The sequence below is a fragment of the Aricia agestis genome, chromosome 1, assembly GCF_905147365.1.
Source record: "Aricia agestis chromosome 1, ilAriAges1.1, whole genome shotgun sequence".
Lineage (NCBI taxonomy): Eukaryota > Metazoa > Arthropoda > Insecta > Lepidoptera > Lycaenidae > Aricia > Aricia agestis.
The window spans coordinates 5,861,217-5,883,589 of NC_056406.1; the positions used below are offsets into that span (position 1 = coordinate 5,861,217).

At 35.9% G+C, this 22,373-nt stretch overlaps 1 protein-coding gene and 1 long non-coding RNA gene across 4 annotated transcripts in view; one reads left to right on the forward strand and one right to left on the reverse strand.

Moving 5' to 3' along the window:
- Positions 1-22,373, forward strand: part of LOC121730411 (transmembrane protein 165) — a 36,392-nt gene that overhangs the window by 256 nt on the left and 13,763 nt on the right. The window contains exon 2 of one of the 3 annotated variants that reach the window (XM_042119472.1): positions 189-294. In XM_042119472.1, coding sequence (XP_041975406.1) covers positions 196-294 — 99 coding nt within the window. In that variant the 5' untranslated portion in view covers positions 189-195. Of the gene's footprint in view, positions 1-188; positions 295-12,556; positions 12,827-22,373 lie in introns of those variants that run through there. The other 2 variants (XM_042119555.1, XM_042119637.1) reach the window with 2 other exon arrangements.
- LOC121730764 lies at positions 2,403-21,999 on the reverse strand. The gene is made up of 3 exons (XR_006036149.1): positions 21,989-21,999; positions 9,708-9,713; positions 2,403-2,532 (listed from the first exon to the last, which is right to left on the reverse strand). It is a non-coding gene; the product is annotated as an uncharacterized LOC121730764 (long non-coding RNA).

The following is a 22,373-nucleotide window of genomic DNA, read 5'->3' on the forward strand; positions in this document are numbered from 1 at the left end:
TAATAAATCTCATTTGTGTCACCTCCATGCACATACCTACCACTTTGTGTAAAGGACAGGACACGAAAATAGCTGAAGATGCAAGTAACATTGATCTGAGCACATAGCCAGACTTGTTGTGGTTGCTTACCTATTCCATATTCATAAAGTTGTGAATATAAACTCTTAGCTTAACCTATTTTGTCATAGATCAGCATGTTGCGCTGCAGAACTTTGGTGTTGGCTTTGGCTGTATTCATAGCAACATGGGTGTTGTCTGCAGCACAAAGCCCGTCACCATCTCCTACTACAGAGGTGAGTATTAACTATAAGAACAATATATTAAACTTAGGGTTTGCAATTACTTACCGTTTCGATTACTGGTAATGATTTTATTTTTATCGGTTAGCTGGTTTTAACGTTAAAAAAATATTTTTTGTAAAACAAGGTAAAATGACTATATAAAGAAGGAATTTCGACGAACCAGCATACAATTTTTGTTTTATTCAGAATAGATGGATGTTTGTCCAGGATCTTACCTGATGGAAAGTGACGATGAGGACTCGGATGTAGCTCAAAAATACACTTTAACTATCAACATGTTTTTTTTATTGAATCGCTTTATTTAATCACAGCACATTAATAATAATTTTCATTATAGGAACTTTTAAGAGATAATCAAATATTCTTAGCTAAATGACTAAGTATATGGAGCTTAAAGTTTTAAAGAAAATGAATCAAGTCATAACATTTTAAATAATATACTTAAAACAATTAATAAAATAAATAAAATAAAATAAAATGAAAATAACCTTTATTTTCTACTACAGTTTACAAGCATTATTAATTAACAATAATTATTATAAAGTAGTAATATTCATTTTGCGTCGTATTTTTGAACCCTCGTAACTTTGGTTTGGATAATGCCAGATAGTTGAAATTTTCAAGATATTATGACATGAGTATAATTATTATTAAATGCGAAAAGTTTGAATATTTATACTTTGGATTTTATAAGTGTCCGAAAATCCGAAAACCCACAATTTTGGCACTGACTCACCGATCATCAAAACTGTTTGGGTACTTCCTGAAGTCTGAGAAAGCTAAAATTTGGTATAACATGATATTGGTACAGAAACAACAAAAAAATTATTAAACCTAACCTAACCTATCCCATCCCCTTGATATAGAGGGGAGATGTTAGTATGAGATAAGTTAGTATGTTTCTTGTGCTAAATACAAAATTAAAAAAAGAGTATAAAATACTTCTTGTGCCAAATAAAAAAAACGTGTTATCCATGAGAGATTACAGACTCACAGAAAACCGACGTGAAACAGCTCTCTCACAGAAAACTGGTGTAAAACAGCGCTTGCGCTGCACTATACCACAGAATAGATAATAGTACAAGTAACTAGGGTACGGGCACCAGTAGTCAGCCTTTTAGTGGAAAGCGCAAGTTTAAATGTGGATAGAAAATTGTTTAAAATTGTTATCAAAAACCTTTTGTACTCATTCACTTAATCACTTATTAAACTTTGTTATGAAATTAATATTAATTCTTAATAAGTATTGAAAATAAAGTATTTTACAAAATAAGGCATATTTCTCCAGTACTCAGCCGTTACAATCCAGTTCTCGGCCAAATAGCTACCAATAGTCAGCCTCTCCTTAGATGGGCCTTGAAAGAGACCTATGGAACTGAAACAAATAAACAATTAACTAACTTAATTAAAAAACTAAGAAATTACTTGGTAGGTACCTAGGTGCTTCATAAATAAATGAATAAATTAAGCAGCGTAAGTTACTGATGGCTGAACACTGGGTATACCTCACCAGTACTCAGCCGTGGTTCGAGTTTCGACCGTATTTAGTTAGGCGGCCGACTACTGGTTTTTATATGAAATTGTGTATGACCAGTACTCAGCCGGGGGTGGCCGAACACTAGATAATGTACAAGAAACGCATACCCAGTAGTCAGCCACTATATTATTATATATAATGAGATTATTTAAATAACTATAAAGAAACTGTTCTATAACTCATTTGATTTAGACGTAAAAAATGTAATAAAAATATATTTTAATAAAACATGACACAAAAGTTAATAAGAAATCACAATAGCTCACCTTTTTGTCGGGCACTTCCCACTAAGAAAATTTTGGCGCGCACGCCGCATCTTGGCTCGACTAGTGACAACGTCGAATTGGAATCAGATTACCATTTCTTGCAGCCACTTAGCGTCATTGTGACGTTCTGAACTGACCAATAAGAAGGCCAAGCTTTTTTTAAAAGTAACTTGATTGGTTAATTTGCAATAGAACGCTATTTCTATAGGTTTTTAGCTGGAAAAGGCTGACTACTGGTGTGGGGCTGACTACTGGCGGCCTTACCCTATACCTTATTCCCTATCCCTATTCTCTTCTGCTTATTACCTTAGCCCAGGGGCTCCCAATCTTTTTCAGCTTGCGGCGCAGTTGCACATAGAATATTTTCTCACGGCGGCGCCCTACTGTACCAAGCTATTACAAAAATATACATAAATAAACACCTTGCTTTGCATAATTAATAATATTAAAATTTTATTTTAAAATATTTGTGGTTCTGGATAATGGAGGATCGACAAACGCTCTTGTCTTTCCACGGCGCACTGTTTGGGAACCCCTTTGCCTTAGCCTATCTACACTACTATTATAAAGAGGAAAGATTTGATTGTTTGTTTGTCTTGAATAGGCTCCGAAACTACTGGACCGATTTGAAAGATTCTTTTACCATTGGATTCCTACATTAATTCTGCTGAACATAGGCTAAATTTTATTTTGGAAAAAAATAGGCTCCCGTAAGATATTTGGGATTTTCGGACGCAAGGTGTAAAAAATCAACCAGAAATGTTACTTTTTTCGCGTACGCTGCCTAAACTATAAAAGATAGAACCATAAAATGTTCTAAGTAATTGTAGATCTTTTAAATATCTACAAAAAAGTCCGCGACACACTATACCTATCTATGTTGAGTGAGGCACAATAACCATTTTTTTATTTAAAAAATCTTGAAATGTTTTTGGACTACATTTAAATGCCTTTATTTTACTCATGGCATTAATTCTTATTAAAATAAATTATTTCATTACTAAGTACAGTTAATGTAGATAATATTTGGTCTTTGAATGATTAAAATTGGACGTTTGGTTTTAATGTTATGGCGAAATTAAAATATTACGATTTCTGCTGCACGTTGCGAATTGGACGTCGTCAAGGCGCGCCGCGCGGGTGTGCTCGCCCGGAGAGTCCACGTAAATATTAATTATTATTACCTCGATCTTGGGAATCGCAGACACAATAGATTTATAATATAATAGTTATGCGACAGCCGGGTGCCGCTTCATTGGTGGGATAATATAATAGTGCTTCATTAATTCATTACGTTTTGAATGACTATTATTTTTGATTGCTATTATAATTAATTTCTATAACTATAAATCTCCAATCAATTTATTTTGCTGCCACAAAATAAAACAACATCAAATATCGTTTACAGGGAAGCTTTAACCCAATTTTAATGGAATATTTTACGCATGTAGGTAAGCATAAAATAATAAAGCATAAAACTAAAAAAAAAAACCATAAAATACTTTAAACAAAAAAAATACATTTAGAAATTGCAAAATAGTATAAATAATAGTATCTTCTGTAGGTAAGGATAAAATAATCAAACATAACACTTAAAATATAAAAAAAAATACAATAAAAATGTGTATAATAATTATAATATACTTAGTAGTTACAGGCTAAATAGTGTAAACCTTTTTTATGTTCTGCTTAACAGAAAGATTGAAAAAAAATTATTTAAAAATCAATGTCCACCCGTGCGAAGCCGGGGCGGGCCCCTAGTTCCTTCATAAAAAGGCCGAAAACGCACTTGAAACTTCTGATGTTACAGTGTCCATGGACGACGGCAGTTGCTTTTCCCTCTTGTTTGCCCTCTAATCTCATAAAAAAGGGAAAGAGAATTTTTCTCTCTAAAAGTCGTTTTAAAAATAATAATAATATGTAAGTTCAAAGTATAGTCATAGTCTCAGCATTTCTTTGCAAATATTTAATTTTAGGATGTAAATAACATTGGTTAGTTCAATGAAGAAAATTTATACCTAAAAGTTAAACGGCTATATCAAACATCTTCGCGTCAAACAATAGTGCGATGTAGATACTCAACAGTGACATCTATTATTATCAATAGGAAAAAATTGCAAAAAATCACGTTTGTTGTATGAGATTAAATTTTGTTATCTAAGTATACTTATTATAAAACAAAGTCGCTTTTTTTCCTTCATGTCCCTTTGTTTCCTTCAATCTTTAAAACTACGCAACGGATTTTGATGCGGTTTTCTTTAATAGATAGAGTGATTCAAGAGGAAGGTTATAGGTATAATAACATTCATTAAATAGTGGAGAAATACTGTTATTGTTGGGGTTTCTAATGTGATGTCGTAAATAATTACATTTTTCTCCGCTTACATTGCAAACACAGGCTGAACCCTACGAGATTTATCAAAATAATGTACCAAGTATTGTGCACATTGAAAAGGTCTGCAGAAAACTCCGCGATAGCATATGTCTATCTCTTATGGATATCCCACAATAACATTTTTTGTCATTTTCTTTTTACAACAAATGATGGAAACTTTTCGAAGCAATTTAAATAAATACAGCATTAATCCTTATCCAATTAAATAACTTAAATACATTGTTGATTTAATGAAGATCTATATGGCCCTTCACAGCATATGATTTGAATGAATATTTTCGAAGATATTACAGATTTAAAAATTGCGGGAAGTAGCTTATGCGGTGGTACCGACCGACCAATGCGGGCCACGGGTAGCTGTAATAATGAATACAAGTCAAAACTGTTGAATCGATTTTAATAATTTTTTCAGTGGCTAATGGCTATATATTTTATACCCCATGCGAAGCCGGGGCGGGTCGCTAGTTTTATATTAAATTTATTTTGTTTGTAGTATTTGTTGCTATAGCGGCATTAAAGAAATACATAATCTATGAAAATTTCAACTCTAGCTTCTGCCGTTCTTCAGATACATCCAAGAGACAGATAGACAGACAGATAGAAAGACGGACAGCGGACAGACAATGAAGTCTAGTAATAGGGTCCCGTTTTTACCCTCTGGGTACGGCAACCTAAAATAAATACACCCGAAAAAAATGAATTAAAAGAAAAAACAACATAAATCAACTTACAAAAAAATTAAATCCCACCAAAAACATTTTCATGTAAAAATGTTGCCAAGATGAGAACATATAGTTCGTGTTGTCAAAAAGTAGTGAGATATCATGTAGATTGTAGAGCCAACCTTACATACTCAGCCCTAAATCTAAAAACCTTAAGTATATTAATTTTACACTAAAGCGCGGCAAAATAATTGATAATAATATTATAATGTGTCAGCCATACGAGAAGAACCTAAAAACTTTACACATTAGTCAAAATCGGTGTCTTGGCCATTTTGTTATTCGTCATGCAGCTATGGGCTTTGAACTTAATAATATAATACTTTTCTGTTGTACTTAATAATAACTTTTATTTTAAAATGGCCAGGCCACCGATTTTGACTAATGTGTAGAGTTTTTAGATTCTTCCCGTACGGCTGACACATTACGAGGGCTGCTATTTATGTATCCGGAACTGGCCACTTACAAGAACAATATTTAAAAAGTAATTACAACATTTGAAAATAGAACTCTTTGGTTGAAGAATACATTTTGTTTCATGTGACTGTCAATTATTTTTCCATTGTGGCGTCATTTTGAAAATTGCGTGTCTTCATTTGCCATGGATTTAACGCGTGAACATTTTCGTGCAATGATTTACTACGATTTTCGGCGTGGGCTAAATCAACAACAGTGCTTTATTCAACTCACCGCAACTTTTGGAGATGAAGCACCATCAAAAACCACTGTTTATCACTGGTACAGTGAGTTTAATCGTGGGCGGTCTATGCTCACGGATGAAAATAAAGAAGGTCGCCCAAAAACAGCTGTTGTCCCACAAAATATAGATGCTGTGCGGGAACTAATAATGCGTGATCGTCATGTTACATATCGCGAGATAGAGGCGTCCTTAGGCATAAGTATGACGAGCATACATAAGATATTACACGAACATTTGGCTGTAAAAAAAATATGTTCGCGTTGGATTCCGCACAACTTGACAATCGATCAAAAACGGGCTCGTGTCGATTGGTGCAAAAAAATGATAAAAAAATACAACCGTGGTACGTCAAAAGCCGTTTATAATATCTACACAGGTGATGAATCTTGGATCTATGCATATGACCCCGAAACTAAACAACAGTCAACGGTGTGGGTGTTCCAAGATGAGCCGAAACCAACAAAAGTTACTCGTGCAAAAAGTACTTTGAAGCAAATGGTCGCCTGTTTTTTTGGAATTAATGGACATGTGGCTACAGTGCCATTAGAGAATCGTAAAACGGTTAATTCTGAATGGTATACGACCATTTGTTTACCAGAAGTCTTTGAAGAAATAAGAAAGGACAACCGACAACGCAGAATCATATTACATCACGACAATGCTAGCTGTCACACCTCAGCTGAAACAACTCAGTTTTTGGAGGGTCAAAAGATCGAATTGACTGGTCATCCGCCGTACAGCCCTGATTTGGCACCTAACGATTTCTTTTTATTTCCATACGCGAAGAACAAATTACGTGGTCAACGTTTTTCGAGCCACGAAGAGGCTGTTGATGCGTTCAAAATGCACGTTTTGGAGATACCTCAATCAGAATGGAAAAAGTGCTATGAAAATTGGTTCCAGCGTATGCAAAAGTGTGTCGATCATCGCGGCGAATATTTTGAAAAGCAATAAAACCATATTAAATGATATATGTTTGTTTCTTTTTTTAATTCCGGATACATAAATAGCAGCCCTCGTATATGTATTATTATTATCAAGTATTTTGCCGCGCTTTAGTGTAAAATTAATATACGTAAGGTTTTTAGATTTAGGGCTAAGCATGTAAGGTTAGAAACTTGGCTCTACATGATATCTCACTACTTTTTGACACCATGAACTATATTATGTTCTCATCTTGGCAATATTTTTACATGAAAATGTTTTTGGTAAGATTTTAATATTCTGTATGGCAGTATTACTGTTTATGCAAGTTGAATGCTAAAGTTAAAATGGGTTAAATCTGTTTCTTTGTCATGAATGTGAGGAATGACAGAGAGGACATTGATATTCAACCAATGATTTTCTTTAACTCAAATCTTAGCATGTAGGCCTAATTTATTTAAATTAATAATATCTTTCATCAAGATATTTACATCATAAATGTAATAAATATCGTGTAATATTACACACGGTGCTGCTCGCCAGTTCTGTTATGCTGGATCTTGGCTTGACACGCTAACGCGTGTCTAGAATCTAAATGTACGCAAAAAAAAAACATAATCATAGTGTATTTAATTTAATAATAATAATTGGCTATATTATCTAAGCAGTAAATCCAAAGGCTGAAAGCTCTGTTCATATATTCATGTTTATGCAACGAAAAATCAAAAAACAAGATTTTAAGGCCCTGTATTCCCAGAAACGGACGACTTTCAAGATTTAAAAGTGACAGGAGGCATAAAAATATAGTAATTTATATTTTGAAAAAAAAAAAAAATATTTGTGTTAGTTAAGGATCTAACACAGTGGAATTTATATTCCATTACACAATATCATGAACTTCACCCGATAGAAAAAAATCCCAAAGTTACCTCTTCTTTTAACGAAATTGCCTTACTATGTCCAAATTATTTGGAATTTTCAGAAAATTTTTGTACTGAAATAAAGACAAAGAATATATTATCTAGGGCGTTTCGTTTTTTGACTCGATTAAACTCGATTTAATTGATGTATAAAATAACGGCGATCAAAAAACTATAAAATTGCAGGCGCAAAGTGTGTGACTGAAATCGTACCAGCCGAGCCTTTGCGCCTAACCTACCTAACTTAACTTGCGGTAACTTTGCGTTTTTTTTCTATCGAGTGAAGTTCATGATATTGTGTAACGGAATATAAATTCCACTGTGTTAGATCCTTAACTAACACATATATTTTTTTTTTCCGAATTTAAATTACTATATTTTTATGTCTCCTGTCACTTTTTAATCTTGAAAATCGTCCGTTTCTACTTTCTGCAAATACAGGGCCTTAAGACTGTGCCATAATATGATACCTAATGTGTTGCATAAATAGTATTCGGCCTTGGTTCTTCCCCTTTGAGGAAAATCCCTGGTTTATCGCGTTTGAATTTTTATTAACTTACTTGTCGGTTAAGGCTGTAATTGTGAGTGGTGACGCCATGTTCGATCATTGTCTGAGCTCTGAAGTGAATAAAATAGCTATGTAGTAAATAATGAAATGTCGACAATCGACTAACCACCTCCTCGTAAACCTCGCTCAATCGTAAGACGCCTTTAACTGCTGTTGTTTTTGAAATGAAAACTTCTTGAGCGGAGTTTACAAAGTGTAAGGGCCGCGCCACACCGGAATGGCAGCGGCGTGGCGAGCACTTTCAGTGTCATATGATTTTAAGAAACTTTATCTTCATTATTGTTACTATCGCTTGAGAAATCGTGGCCACGAGCGGCCGCTGACTTCTCAAGCGATACTATGTATTACAATAATAAAGATAAAGTTTAAAATCACATGACACCGAAAGTGCTCGCCACGCCGCTGCCATTCCGGTGTGGCGCGGCCCTTAATGTTTAGGATGGGTAAAAAAAGTAAAACTCGCGTCTGCATGACCGAAAACTCGTAGGATGGAGAGAGAGTAGACCGCCTGGCGCCCGCGCCGCGGCCGGCCGGCGCGATGTAAGAGAGCAAAATCTACGTCGATAATTTACGTTATTTCTCGCCTTTCCCGGAGGGCAACCCTTTCTTTTTATGACCTCCATCTTTAATTCTTAAACCACTGTACTTCTTTTGTAATACTCAGTAAAGCCTAAGATTCAGATTTGGCTAACAAAGCCTGTGCAATGTTTGTTAAGACATATCTGAAATTGAAGTGTATTCATCGCTGCGATTAGCATTGCCCTAAAACCATAATTTAAACTATTGTCTGAGGATAATTATTTTCCAAGGCCTGTGTTATTAAAAACTTGTTGTCTGTCACAGAAAGAAAATTGTGAGTTTTTTCCTTCGCCAAATGACAATATAATTTAAGTAAGCCTGGCCATGGACCGCAAGTGACCGACTGCAACTTTCGGTTCGTCTATAGCCAGTCTAAGTAACACGATGAGTTTAATTTCTTAATCACTTACCCAAATACTCCGCAATGAAAAATATTCGTAGCTTCAACTAACGCGAACCCAACTAACTAAACTTCGGCTTGTGGGCTACCTAGTACTTACGTTAACTAGTCGTCTATATTGGATTACGATGGAGTCCTTAATTCTGCGTGATCGGCAAGAGAGTCAAGGCGTCGCAGCCACCACACCAGCTGTGTCGCTTTGACGCCTTGGTACGGATAATGGCGAACTCTTGAAGTTATTCAAAGGATTAAAATCAATTTCACAGTCAGACGGTTCTATTTTTCTCCATAATGTGAAAATAACTACTATGACGACATGTCCCTCGGATATTCTGCAGGCTTTAAATAGCTTATGACGAGCGTAAACTAATAATGATATGGTATTAACTACACATTGTTCTAAGATAACACCTCCTGTTGTGTGAAAAATATTAATCACTAGAAAACGCCCCATAACTCCGTTGCGCTAAATTTGTTAATCGCCCGCAAACTGTACATTTTTTCAGGATTAACAGTATCCAATGTCCTTTCCCGGGACTTAAAGTATCACCATACCCGGTTGCGATTTGGGCATGAAGGGGTAGCAGACAAACATACACTTTCGCATATTTTTTTAATTAAATAAGGGGGCAAACGAGCAAACGGGTCACCTGATGGAAAGCTTGCGGGGTCTTTTTAATGTTTCATCTTCATCAAAATCGTGAACTATTAATATTAGAAGGTTTTCTGATATTATTCTATGGTGTTTTTTTATGAAATAAGGGGGCAAACGAGCAAACGTGTCACCTGATGGAAAGCAACTTCCATCGCCCATGGACACTCGCAGCATCAGAAGAGCTGCAAGTGCGTTGCCGACCTTTTAAGAGGGAATAGGGTAATAGGGGAGGGTAGGGAAGGGAAGGGAAGGGAATAGTTGAGGGTAGGGAAGGGAATAGGGTAGGGGTTAGGGGATTTGGCCTCCGGTAAACTCACTCACTCGGCGAAACACAATTTGTAATATTAGTATGGATTTCGCAGCCAACAACAACCAAACAGCCAGCCGTTCAAACAACTAGCCCCTTGACTAAACATTGCCTTTCAATTACACGTCTAGCTTTTAAAATGAATATTTAAGTCGCTCAAAACTTTCAACACTACAGCCGATTCAAAAGCCGCCGTTTGATTGAATTAGTTCAGCGCTTACCATCGCGGCGCTAGGTGCGTTTTGTTTACAATATGGCGTCAAGTAACCGGTATTTAGTGGTTGTATTAAGATATTTTCCGTAAATAATATGCGTTACAGATATTATTAAAGAGACAGAAATTGTGGGGGCACATATGAGTGAATCAAAATTTAAACTAATATTTAAAGGAGAAATTATGGGATTATGAAATGCATCACCAAGGTATTTATTGCAATTGTGTTCAAAATGAATAAGAATACAATTAATCTGCTTGTTATCATAACGCTTGTGTAATAATAGCACTAAACTAATGGTCACCTTAATTTACCATTTAAACAGTTGGCTAAGCGTCATCTAGCTGTAGTGTTGAACGTTGCAGTCAACAAGTCGGCTAAACGACGTATAGCCGTGTGATTGATGATTAAATGCCCCTGACTCGTTTTGTGAAGTTTATTTTCAATGTACAAAAATTTTACCTCTACGATCTTATTTGAATAATAGATTATCTCAATGTGGTGGCTTGAAGATTACTGTCAAATCCATATAACAAAAATTAAATAAAGGAAAAAATATATTTTATCAATTAGGGGTTTTAGTGAAAGCCTAATGCCGCGTCTGTATACAAACAGAAGCTTTCCGGAAAAAATTCGCTGGGTTATGCGACACTCCCACTTCTATTTTAGGCGAAGGTCGACTTCTACGCAAATTGAATAATTTTTCACAAGATGATGTACGTCAATTGCCAGCGGGGCTAAAATGGTCACTTTGAAGAATCATGATATGAATCACAATATTATTGATTTTTCTAAAATCGCAAAATGCAACTCTGCTTGCAATTCATTTCTGTATTTTTGTACTGATTTGACATTTGTCAGTTTGACAGTTTTGACAATTGATTTGCTGAATTGATTGAGAGGAATTGCTAAATGTGACCATTTTAGCCCCGCTGATCTAAATTTGTGCGTTTCCTTTTATTTGACTTTCTGATATTATGTCACTTAAAAGATATAAGTTAAATATTGTGATCGTTATAACTTACTTATATTTAATCTAAAAAACCGCAAAAGAACGCCCGAATAAAACCCTAAGGTATCTATTACACGGTAGGTTTTGCTGTCAGTTTTACCACAGTCATGGATGTAACTGATGGATAACCTACCGTGTAAGAGCGTGACAGACGGTTGCATGAAGTTGATTGACGAAAATCTGGATATTATTATTTTTGCTCATGCAACGATCAGTCACGAATTTTGAGTGAGTGTTGTCACATCTGACAAAATAGGAAAAAAATTAGAAACGTAATTTTTGAAAATTTTGGCTTTGTCTGACATAAAACTGAAGAGAATTGAGTGGCCGTCTAATACCATTCGTAAGTCCATCAGTTACCATCAGTCAAACATAATTCATGATTGACGGAATTGACTGTCGCTTGTATGATCGTATAATGGATGCCTAAAAAATTACAAATAAAAAAAAGTATATTAAACGAAATTAAATGAAACGAAAGGTCTAGTGTTTACACAAATAATATCGACGTTTAAAATAACAACAAGAGAAACTTAAATACAAATTACAATAATATTATCCCATTCAAAGGTCAGAAGACAAGCTTTTGTACGACTTAAATAGGAATTCCTCTTGCACAAGTCACAACGTGAAAGAGTAGCAATCTCCCAATTTAATTTGGTCACGTTCAAGTACTACCAGTAGTACGGCGTGCGTAATAAGATGTGCAATCTTTGCCTACTTTTTGGTCAATTGTACATTCGTCCATGGTAATTTTGCAATACGAATCGTAGATTTAGCCCAGTAAAGGTTTGAGTGTTGTCATCCGACATCCATAGGTATTGAATTATGATTTCGATTGGTGTTCCGAATTTTCTCCTTTTCTCCATTAGTACTTTTCTTATTTGCTAAGGCAATTATTAAAGACAAACTCATATACAAATCTCCTCCGTACTCCTACTACATATTGTATAAGCTACCGACTAACACTTTCCCAAGCTGTTTACAAGTCTATGATTAAACTGAGAGCGGTGCCTTAATTTATATACAAGTTCTAACATAGTTAATAGTTATTATGCGAGTAGTTGGCACGCGCTGCTGCCGGCGACTGGTCGCGTTCGCGCAGTGTCGACACCTCGTTATCTTTTGATTTGATAAATGTTATCGTTAAAATCTGCGATGCTACAGTATTGCTGTGTCAGTCTTTGTCTCGAACTGCTCAGTGTATAAGGTTTAAGAACTGTTACAATGAATTTCACGGAGTCCACCACCGAGTTCTTCCCGACTATTGGGCCGGAGGACGAGAGTGGCGTGCGAGGATGGCTCACCGCTCTTATCATGCAGGTCTGTTGTTACAAGACCGTTTACAGGTCATCGAGTACTTTTAAGATCTTGATCGATGTTCTCAAATATAAAATTAGTTTAATGTAGATCTTTTCCCCAGAATAGTGTTAAAATTGTACTGTTAGGTTCGCTATAGATACTTAATTAGGAATTTTTGGGTATGTAGTTCTAATTTAATCCCGTAGCTGCCTAAAATAACGTGCTTGAATTCCTGGTAAAGGAAGTTTGCATTTAAATTGAGTATAAAACTACCTTCTTATCAAATGATAAATGTAAATGTATTTATTACTTATGGAATTTTCTTGTCTTTATTTGTTATAGGATTTCAATCTCACAAAAACGGTGTAACAATTCTTTAGGAAATGGAAAAATAACGTGCGTTTGCCCTGATAGGCAAATTGTTCTGTCGTCCTTGAAAATTAACCACCTCAAACGCTTTGCGTGAGCGTAGGTTCCTTATACCTTTGTACATCAATAACAAACTTCGTAGAGCTAGTAATAAAGGAAGAAAGAGGTCAATTAACTTTATAAATTCATTTTACGACTGCAATATAACTATATTGCAGTATGAAAAATATTATGTTAAAATTTAAGCATTGCAATCTTATACTAAGGGTACCTTAAAAGTCAATCTCCAGATTTTTACTATAAATAGGTTAGAGTTTGTTCGATTTAAAATATTTTCTGTACGCTTGTTTGTGATTCGGCACACAAATGGTACAATTCTATGGTCACGGACCACGGTTGAATGAATGTGCTGTGGCAATGTTGTTGTGTATACGCGTGACATGGACGTAGGTGCCAAAAAACACCCGTACATCCGCCTGAATGCCGGCAAGAAATAGCAAACATGGTCTTCCACTATTCATTATCTACACAATTAACAAAAAAGTTTTTCTCATACCTAATTCGAAATGCAAACATTTATGTATGGTTTTTGTATGATATACCAAAAAAGTGCTTATGACTTCATAGATGTAGTTTATTTATACCAATTACCATGTTTATAACGTGATAATAGTACTTAACTAAGGTATAAGTTAGTATAGGTTTTTGCTTATGAGTTAGGACACAGAATATAATATTAGTGGTTAGGGTAAATATTATACCCTCAGATTTGTTTAATAATATTAAAATCGAAAATCTAGCTTCAAATAAACGGGGTTTCAAAATATTGAGCTACTGAACTGAACTGAAGCAGCAAAATATCCAACTTATAAGTATTTGCTGCTTCATGTTTCGAAATCAATTTGAAAATGATCTGGGGCTTAGCGAATATTATGTTTTCTTTGTTTTTTATAAAATCGTCGAGCAAAAATATATGGTACTTATTGACTTACGCTTTCGATAATAATACTGAACCGAACTCGACATTCGACTCATGTTATATCAATTCCATACATTTTGATCGGCAATTTTATAAAGGTAAGATAAGAAAATGGTTTGGCTAAGCCCCCTTTATTATTGATAATATTAGGGGCATATTACATTATTATTTATCTTCGATCAGAGATCTATGAGTCAATTATATTGGATAATGTTAATATAGATGTTGCAGTCGACTGGTTAAAAAAGCCATTCAATCAAACAGTTAGCCCTTTGACTGAACAACGCCATTCAATCACACGGCTATACGCCGTTTAGCTGGCTTGTTGACTGCAACGTTCAACACTACAGCTAGATGACGCTTAGCCAACTGGTTAAATGGTAAATTAACGAAGGTGACCATTAGTTTAGTGCTAAGCGTGATAACAAACAGATTATTCTAACTCATTTTGAACACAATCGCAATAAATACCTTGATGATGCATTTCATAATCCCGTAATTTCTCCTCGAATATTAGTTTAAATTTTTATTCACTCGTATATGCCCCCATAATTTCTGTCTCTTTATTATTGTAACGTATATTTATGATTATTTATACTTGTAACGTATATTTACGAAAAATGTCTTAATACAATCACCAATAATACAAACACCGGTTAGTTGACGCTATATTGTAAACAAAACGCACCTAGCGCCGCGATGGTGAGAGCTGAACTGATTCAATGAAACGGCGACTTTTGAATTAGCTGTAGTGTTGAACGTTTTGAGCGACTTATATATTCAATTAAAAAGCTAGACGTGTGATTGAATGGCGTTGTTCAGTCAAAGGGATAGCTGTTTGATTGAACGGCTATTTAAACCAGTTGGCTGCGACATAGACGTACTAAACATTCCGCGCGGCTTTGCCCGCGTAAATTAGATATTTCACAGACAAATAATTAGTCCGCAAAAATAGCCTATGATCCTTCACGTGGTCTACTTCTTATCTGTGCCAAATAACAGAAAAATTGCTCCTGTAGTTCGTGTCATCTTATTTTTATCATACATTGCCGAATTATTATGCTATTAACTTTTTACAATGCTCATTAGAAAGGTATTTTTAAGTAAGTACTTACTTTAAAAAGTTTCAAAAAAGTACATGCCATAAAATGCATCGGTTTACCGTTATTTAAGTTTGAATGCATAGACTTAGGTACTCGCCAAAAGAAAATATACATACAATCACCTATAGCTCACTTTGAAATTTGAATGAATATAGGAAGGTATTTCAGAGTATAAATTGGTTTGTTTTTTATTGGCTTTAATTTTGGTAATTACACATTTTTCGTAAAAACCTATAGTTTCTTAGTTAATTATGAAATTCTAAGCAAAATTTGTTATGAGTATAAGCGGTTTGCTTATACTTATAACAAATTTTGCTTAGAATTTGTGTGTCTATTGATTCCTGGGGTTATTTTTATTAAAAAAAATCACCCCCTAGAAGGGTTGGCATCCACCCCCAGGGCAAAAGAGCAAGTTGGCACTATGTCACTTTTGTTTCTTAGCTTACCTTCACTGCCTCCACTATATCGATCCCATCATAAAGTTATCACTTTTATGAACATGGTACCAAATTCGGATTATACCCCATACAATAGCAAAAAAACTTGAAAATCGGTCAACAAACGGCGAAGTGGTCGTTGAACATACAAAAAAAATATATACAGACAAACATATTATAACCTCCCCCTTTTTGGAAGTCTGTAAAAATAGGATCAATGAACTTTGATAGTGTAATACACATATATGACTCAAATAGTCAATTATATTGGATCAGATATATTATGATCATATAAACGATCCAAGATAAATGATAGTGTAATATGCCCCTTAGAACGATTCGATCAACAAAATTCATAACAAGAACTATCATCTTTCCTCTTTGAACTATCTGTCTTGATTCGCGACACTCGCGGTATTTAACTTGCGATACGTTAATTGATTAATTGTTACCAATTAATATTCAATACTGATAAAAATAACATTTTTGCCACATTGTGAATTTGCCTTGTCGAATACTACTGTACATACTTGTAAGTCCAGCTTGCGGGGTTTTTTTAATGTTTCATCTTCATCAAAAGCGTGAACTAATGATATTAGAAGGTTTTCTGATATTATTCTATGGTGTTTTTTTATGAAATAAGGGGGCAAACGAGCAAACGTGTCACCTGATGGAAAGCAACTTCCGTCGCTCATGGACACTCGCAGCATCAGAAGAGCTGCAGGTGCGTTGCCGGCCTTTTAAGAGGGAATAGGGTAATAGGGAAACACAGTGCAAGCGTTGTTTCACGCCGGTTTTCTGTGAGAACGTGGTATTTCTCCGGTCGAGCCAGCCCATCCGTGCCCAAGCATGGCTCTCCCACCATGACCGGTTTGGAACTCAGGTTTCTCATTCTTCCGCTGTAGGTGACAAACCTGCAAAGTGCAAACCCTACCAATTTTCCGTCACTTCATTATTATTTAAAGATTTATTAAAAATAGTAAATCCTTATTCTGGATGAGGGGCAGCCTGATTACTTTCTGAGATAAAAACGAGCTATTCATCCAATGTCCTTTCCCAAGACTATAGGACGCGAATAACTTTCATCGCTTTTGGGAGGGGTGTTCGATTTCTAGCCCTGCTATTTCTAATCTCTCATCATCTATACTAATATTATAAAGAGGTAAACTTTGTTTTTTTGTTTGTATGTTTGTTTGTTTAATTGTAATGAATAGGCTCAAAAACTACTGGACCGATTTTAAAAATTCTTTCACCATTCGAAAGCTACATTATTTACGAGTAACATAGGCTACTTTTTATTTTGGAAAATATACCCTATATTTTAGTTCCGTAAGATATTTCAGTTTTTCGGAAACAACCAGAAAATTTACTTATTTTGCGTACGCTGCCTAAACTTTAAAAGATAGAACCATACAATGTTGTAAGTAAATGTAGATCTTCTAAATATCTACAAAAATGTCCGCAACACACTATACCTATCTATGTCAAGTGAGGCACAACAACCATTTTTTTATTTAAAATTCTTGATTTTTTTGGACTACATTTAAACGCATTTATTTTACTCATGCTAATAATCCTTATCAAAATAAATTATTTCATCTTTAAGTACAGTTTATGTAGACAATATTTGTCTTTGATTGATTAAAATTGGACGTTTGGTTTAGAAGTTATGGCGAAATTAAAATATTGCGATTTACGCCCGTTTCGAAGTGGGCGCTGCTACCAAGGCGGGGTCGGGGGTGCGCTCGCGGCAGAGATCTATTCAGAGTATTGACTATTGAGTAGAGATCTATCAGTAGTATCGACGGAGAGCTGACGACCAAATTAGTCATGTAGCTTCAGCTGTGTTAAAACTCCGTTAGCTACTTCCCTGAACAACGTGGGCGGTGGGTGTGGTTGTAGTAGGGTTAGGAAAAAATTGGAAAAAGTTGTAGTTTCAGCGACTTAATAGTGTTTGCGATGATAAATGTTAATTTATAATTTTTTCACATGGATAATAATGAATAACCGGCCAAATGCGAGACAGACTCACGCACGAAGGGTTCCGTATTTCAGAAGTCTATCTATAGATATAAATTTCAGAAGTCTATCTATAGCGGTCCTTGTGATACAGCCTGCAGTCATACAGACAGACAGACAGTCATATTTTTTTCATTTTTCCCCACCCCACCACTCCCACACCCACAAACCACAAAGGGTTGTTCAGGGAAGTAGCTAACGGAGTTTTAACACAGCTGAAGCTACATGACTGATTTGGTCGTCAGCTCTTAGTCGAGTAGTAGTAGAAGATCTATGAGTAAACAAACAAAGTTTACCTCTTTATAATATTAGTAGAGATTAAAAACTACTGAATCGATTTTTATCATTTTTTCAGTGAGTGACATAGGCTATATATTTTTTACCCGTGCGAAGCCGGGGCGGGTCGCTAGTTTCCAAATATATATTTGAGGTAAATGAATGACTTTTGGCTATCAGTATTGTCAGTTTAGCACATCGCAATTCGCAGCTGATCTGCAGATATCTCGCCTGATAAGATTATAAATCATCTGATTTGGGGTGGTCACGCTAAATTTGGGTACCGGTAGTCGTATAATAAATAGTACCTGAATGACCGAGCTTTGCTCGGTATAGCAAACACTCATTGACTTCGTGTTACTTAATAACGCCATCTGCTGGTCGTTAAAACAATTAGTTGCTAACAAAATAGTATTATTATTCGCCAATAGATGTCAGGAAGAGTCATATTTTTCAGTTTATCGATTATCGATAAAACACGAATAAAAATACATTTTCTGAAAATGATTCCTAGCTAGATCGATTTATCGCCCCTGAAACCCCCTATATACTAAATTTCATGAAAATCGTTGGAGCCGATTCCGAGATTCCAATTATATATATAGCACACACACACACACAGCACAGTGAGACGGGCCGTGCCGGGGCCCGGGGCTAAAAAATTGAGAAATACTAAAAATTGATTGAAAAAAAAATATACGGAGCCCCAGGTTGCGTGTGATGTACTTTTAAAACACACTTGGATTTTCCGTTTTCAATTTTCAAGTAGTCCACTTCAAAGAGATAGAGATATATTTATCTTACTGTCCGTCACTCATCTGTTACTTAATATATTAATTACCTATCTACCTTTACAAAAGTTTTAAAGTAGATTAAGACACCATAAAATGTTATCAAACTAATAATTAAAGAAGAAAACTTTTTCAAGTTTTTAGTTCTGGACTATTCAAAAATGTTTGTCAACTATGAATATTTCTTCCCTGTGTCTTTTCCCAATGAATGTATGCTCTTGCTTGTTTAAATCGTATATTAGGCATGTTCTTTAAAAGTAATACACATAGTTAAGTATGTAGTTAAGGTAATATGTGAATATATTTTAGGTTAACAGACTTTTCAAGGAGATCTTGATCGGATGTGGCGCACTCGTTGTGGGTTAATCTGCATACTAATAATGATTACAGTGTCAATATGTAACTGGTTATTGCCTACTAAGTCTAGTTGGTAAATAATTCCTTAATTACCTAAGTTGGAAAGGGCCACATCTTTGGTATTATCAATCAGATGGTGCCCGCAAATCGTTAAAAAATTCGTAACGAGTAGACTGTAGAGACTAGTCACTAGAGACCGCACGTTTTCAGATATATATAATAATTATCCCCCGAGTTGATGCTCGTGACTTCGTTGCGCCGAAATTCGTCGACGAATTTACCGGGCATCGCGCAGCATCAGAAGAGCTGCAAGTGCGTTGCCGGCCTTTTAAGATCCCAATAGGGTAATAAGGGAGGGTAGGGATGGGAAGGGAAGGGAATAGGGGAGGGTAGGGATGGGAATAGGGGAGGGTAGGGAAGGGAATAGGGTAGGGGATTGGGCCTCCGGTAAACTCACTCATTCGGCGAAACACAGCGCAAGCGCTGTTTCACGCCGGTTTTCTGCGAGAACGTGGTATTTCTCCGGTCGAGCCGGCCCATTCGTGCCGAAGCATGGCTCTCCCACGTCTCAAATCATCGGCGTGGGCGATGGCCGGTGTGGGCCACGGCCTACGGCCTCGCTGTCCATGAGGCCTCGCATCCCAAGTTTTTATTTAGGATTTACGAGTTTTGATACTCAAATTATTATGTTTAAATTTTAAATTTCAATAAATTCCTTCTCTAAAGAAAATACGTCCTCTTGCATCATCAGTCATCACTCGTTCATCATCTTGCCCACATCAAATTTAAGTCTTGTCCCGCCTTAGTGGTGGTTTATTCGTATTGTTACGTGCTAGGGTTCGAGGATTTGGAGAGAAAGACCTGCTGACTCTCTTGAAGACTTTATTCACAAACACTAGGTCACACAAGCACACACTAGGTCACACACACACTTAGCACTAAGTCCAAACACTAATCACTAGGTCCAATCACTAAGCACTATCACTGTCCTAGGTCGTAGCCAAGTCGAAGGTTTCACTGGTTCACTCACTATTGATCACTTGTTGTCACTCCGAAATCGCCTTGATGATCGCTCGAACCGAACTGAACTGACGGGCCGTCTACCTGCGGCTTTTTATATGGCGAGAGTAATTCCAGAAAGTTCTCGATTCACGTAAACAAGTATGGGAACTTTCTAGGAGGCTCGAGCATGTACCACCTAGCGCCATCTAGTTTCGAGTAGGGGATTTATGTGTAGTGTGTCCCCTGATCAGTTTCTCTGGTTTGCCGCTAGATGGCACTACATGTCCGTATACCGTGTACCGTAACAGTATATTCATTTATTCGTAGACCCGCTTTGCACATAGTATGGGGTCGAGAAGTGGGAATACATTCTTTCTTCTTTCATATGGGTTACATTCTTGTTACTTCCTCAACCTCTTATTTTTTGGCTAGTGTTTCAAATATATCATGTTATTACTTATTATATAGAATCGTGGCAAACCAATAATTAAAATAAGATCAACATGATTAAACGGTTGCTTAGTCAATAGATAGAGATATTATGCAAAATGATGTGTTACTAATAGGGTGATTATAACAATTAAGCGTAATTATCTGGTGTTGGCTGACCGCGGTAAATGATACTTGTGACCACAGGAGTCAGGACTGACACAGTTTTGTCCATTACTTAGCGTCAATTGCATTAGTTTTCGCTGGTTACACAAATGAAGACGTAAGTGGGTGAAGTGGATATTTTATAGCATTCTCCCTTATAATTTGAACAAACCTTGTAACTTAGGGGGCGTCCACAAATTACGTGGTGTTTTTTTTTATTTTTTGACCACCCCTCCCCCCTGGTGAGATTTCGTGAGATTTTATTAAACCCCTCCTCCCCCTCACAAATCTCACGTGAGATTTTTCAAGATGTGGGTTTCTTGCGTAAAGCTTGGTTTGACAGTCAGTAGATTTTCTTTCGAACCAATTTGTGAATGATCTTAGTCGTATAACGATTACGCATACGACGTACAATCTGGATGAAATGGACTAAAATAGTATTATTTTATTGAGAAAAAAATTACGTGAGATTTGCCGAGACCCCCCCCCCCCCCCTCTAACGTGAGATTAGATGAGATTTAACTTGACCCCCTTCCCCCATAAACACCTCACGTAATTTGTGGACGCCACCTTACCTACTTCATCATCTAGCTATAGGTACATAAAACCCATTTTTTTTTAATTTCAAATCATTTTACTATTTATGCAAAAAACCATCAATTTTCAAATTGTAAGTTATCCCCTTCATTCGCTTACGTCTTCAATTCTGATTTCTGATATTTCGAACCAATATTAACATCTTCATGTTAAGAGGATTCCACACCGCCGTTTTTTCATACAAACGCTGTCCCCTGTTTCCTCCCTGGATAATGCATGCCGGTAGAGTTATGATTTTTTTCCTGAATATCTATGGCCACGATTAGCATGTCCCTATGTTTTCCTTTTTTTTATAATTTTATTATTAAAAAAGATAAGAACGTCCAAAAACCCAAAAAAATGGCCAGATTTTCCTCTGTGTTCAAACACCCAGATAACAAAACTGGCTAAAATATACAAAAAAAAATAAAACATAGGAACACAGCTCAAGCCTTTCTTTAATTCTTAATGAAAAAAGTACTTAAATCGGTTAAGTTTTGGAGAAGGAATCAGGGGACAACGAATCGAAGATTTTCTGTTCTTTTATTAGAACTTTTGTCGTGTTGTCTATAACGCGCTCTGCGGTGGGAGACTTGAGATTGGTGAGACCAATACATTTTCAAATACCTATTTTCAATTTCTCTCGCCCCTGGTGTATCCTCTTAAGCGGGCCCCTAGACGATAAATTATATTGTGCAATATTATTAAACTTTTTATTTCGCAATAAGATTGAAAGGTGGTCGCGTCAAAATTAACCCTAGACTGTCAATAATATTGCACAATAAAATTGATCGTCTAGGATAGTTTTTCAATTATGAGAGATTCAAAAGTCCTGCCAAATCGTTCTTACGTGCGCGGCCTGCCAGGTTTAGGAGTCCAAACATTGTCTGGCCTCGCTACCGGCAAGTCAAACTAAATATACAGCAATTATTACACCGCCGCTTCTTAATTGTTCCAGTTTGTTTTTTATCAAACAAAATTGAAAATTGTATTCTCGCCTAATCGTAATCTCAAACCAACGATCTAGACATTTCACAGAATATAGAAATGGATAGAATGTTGCAA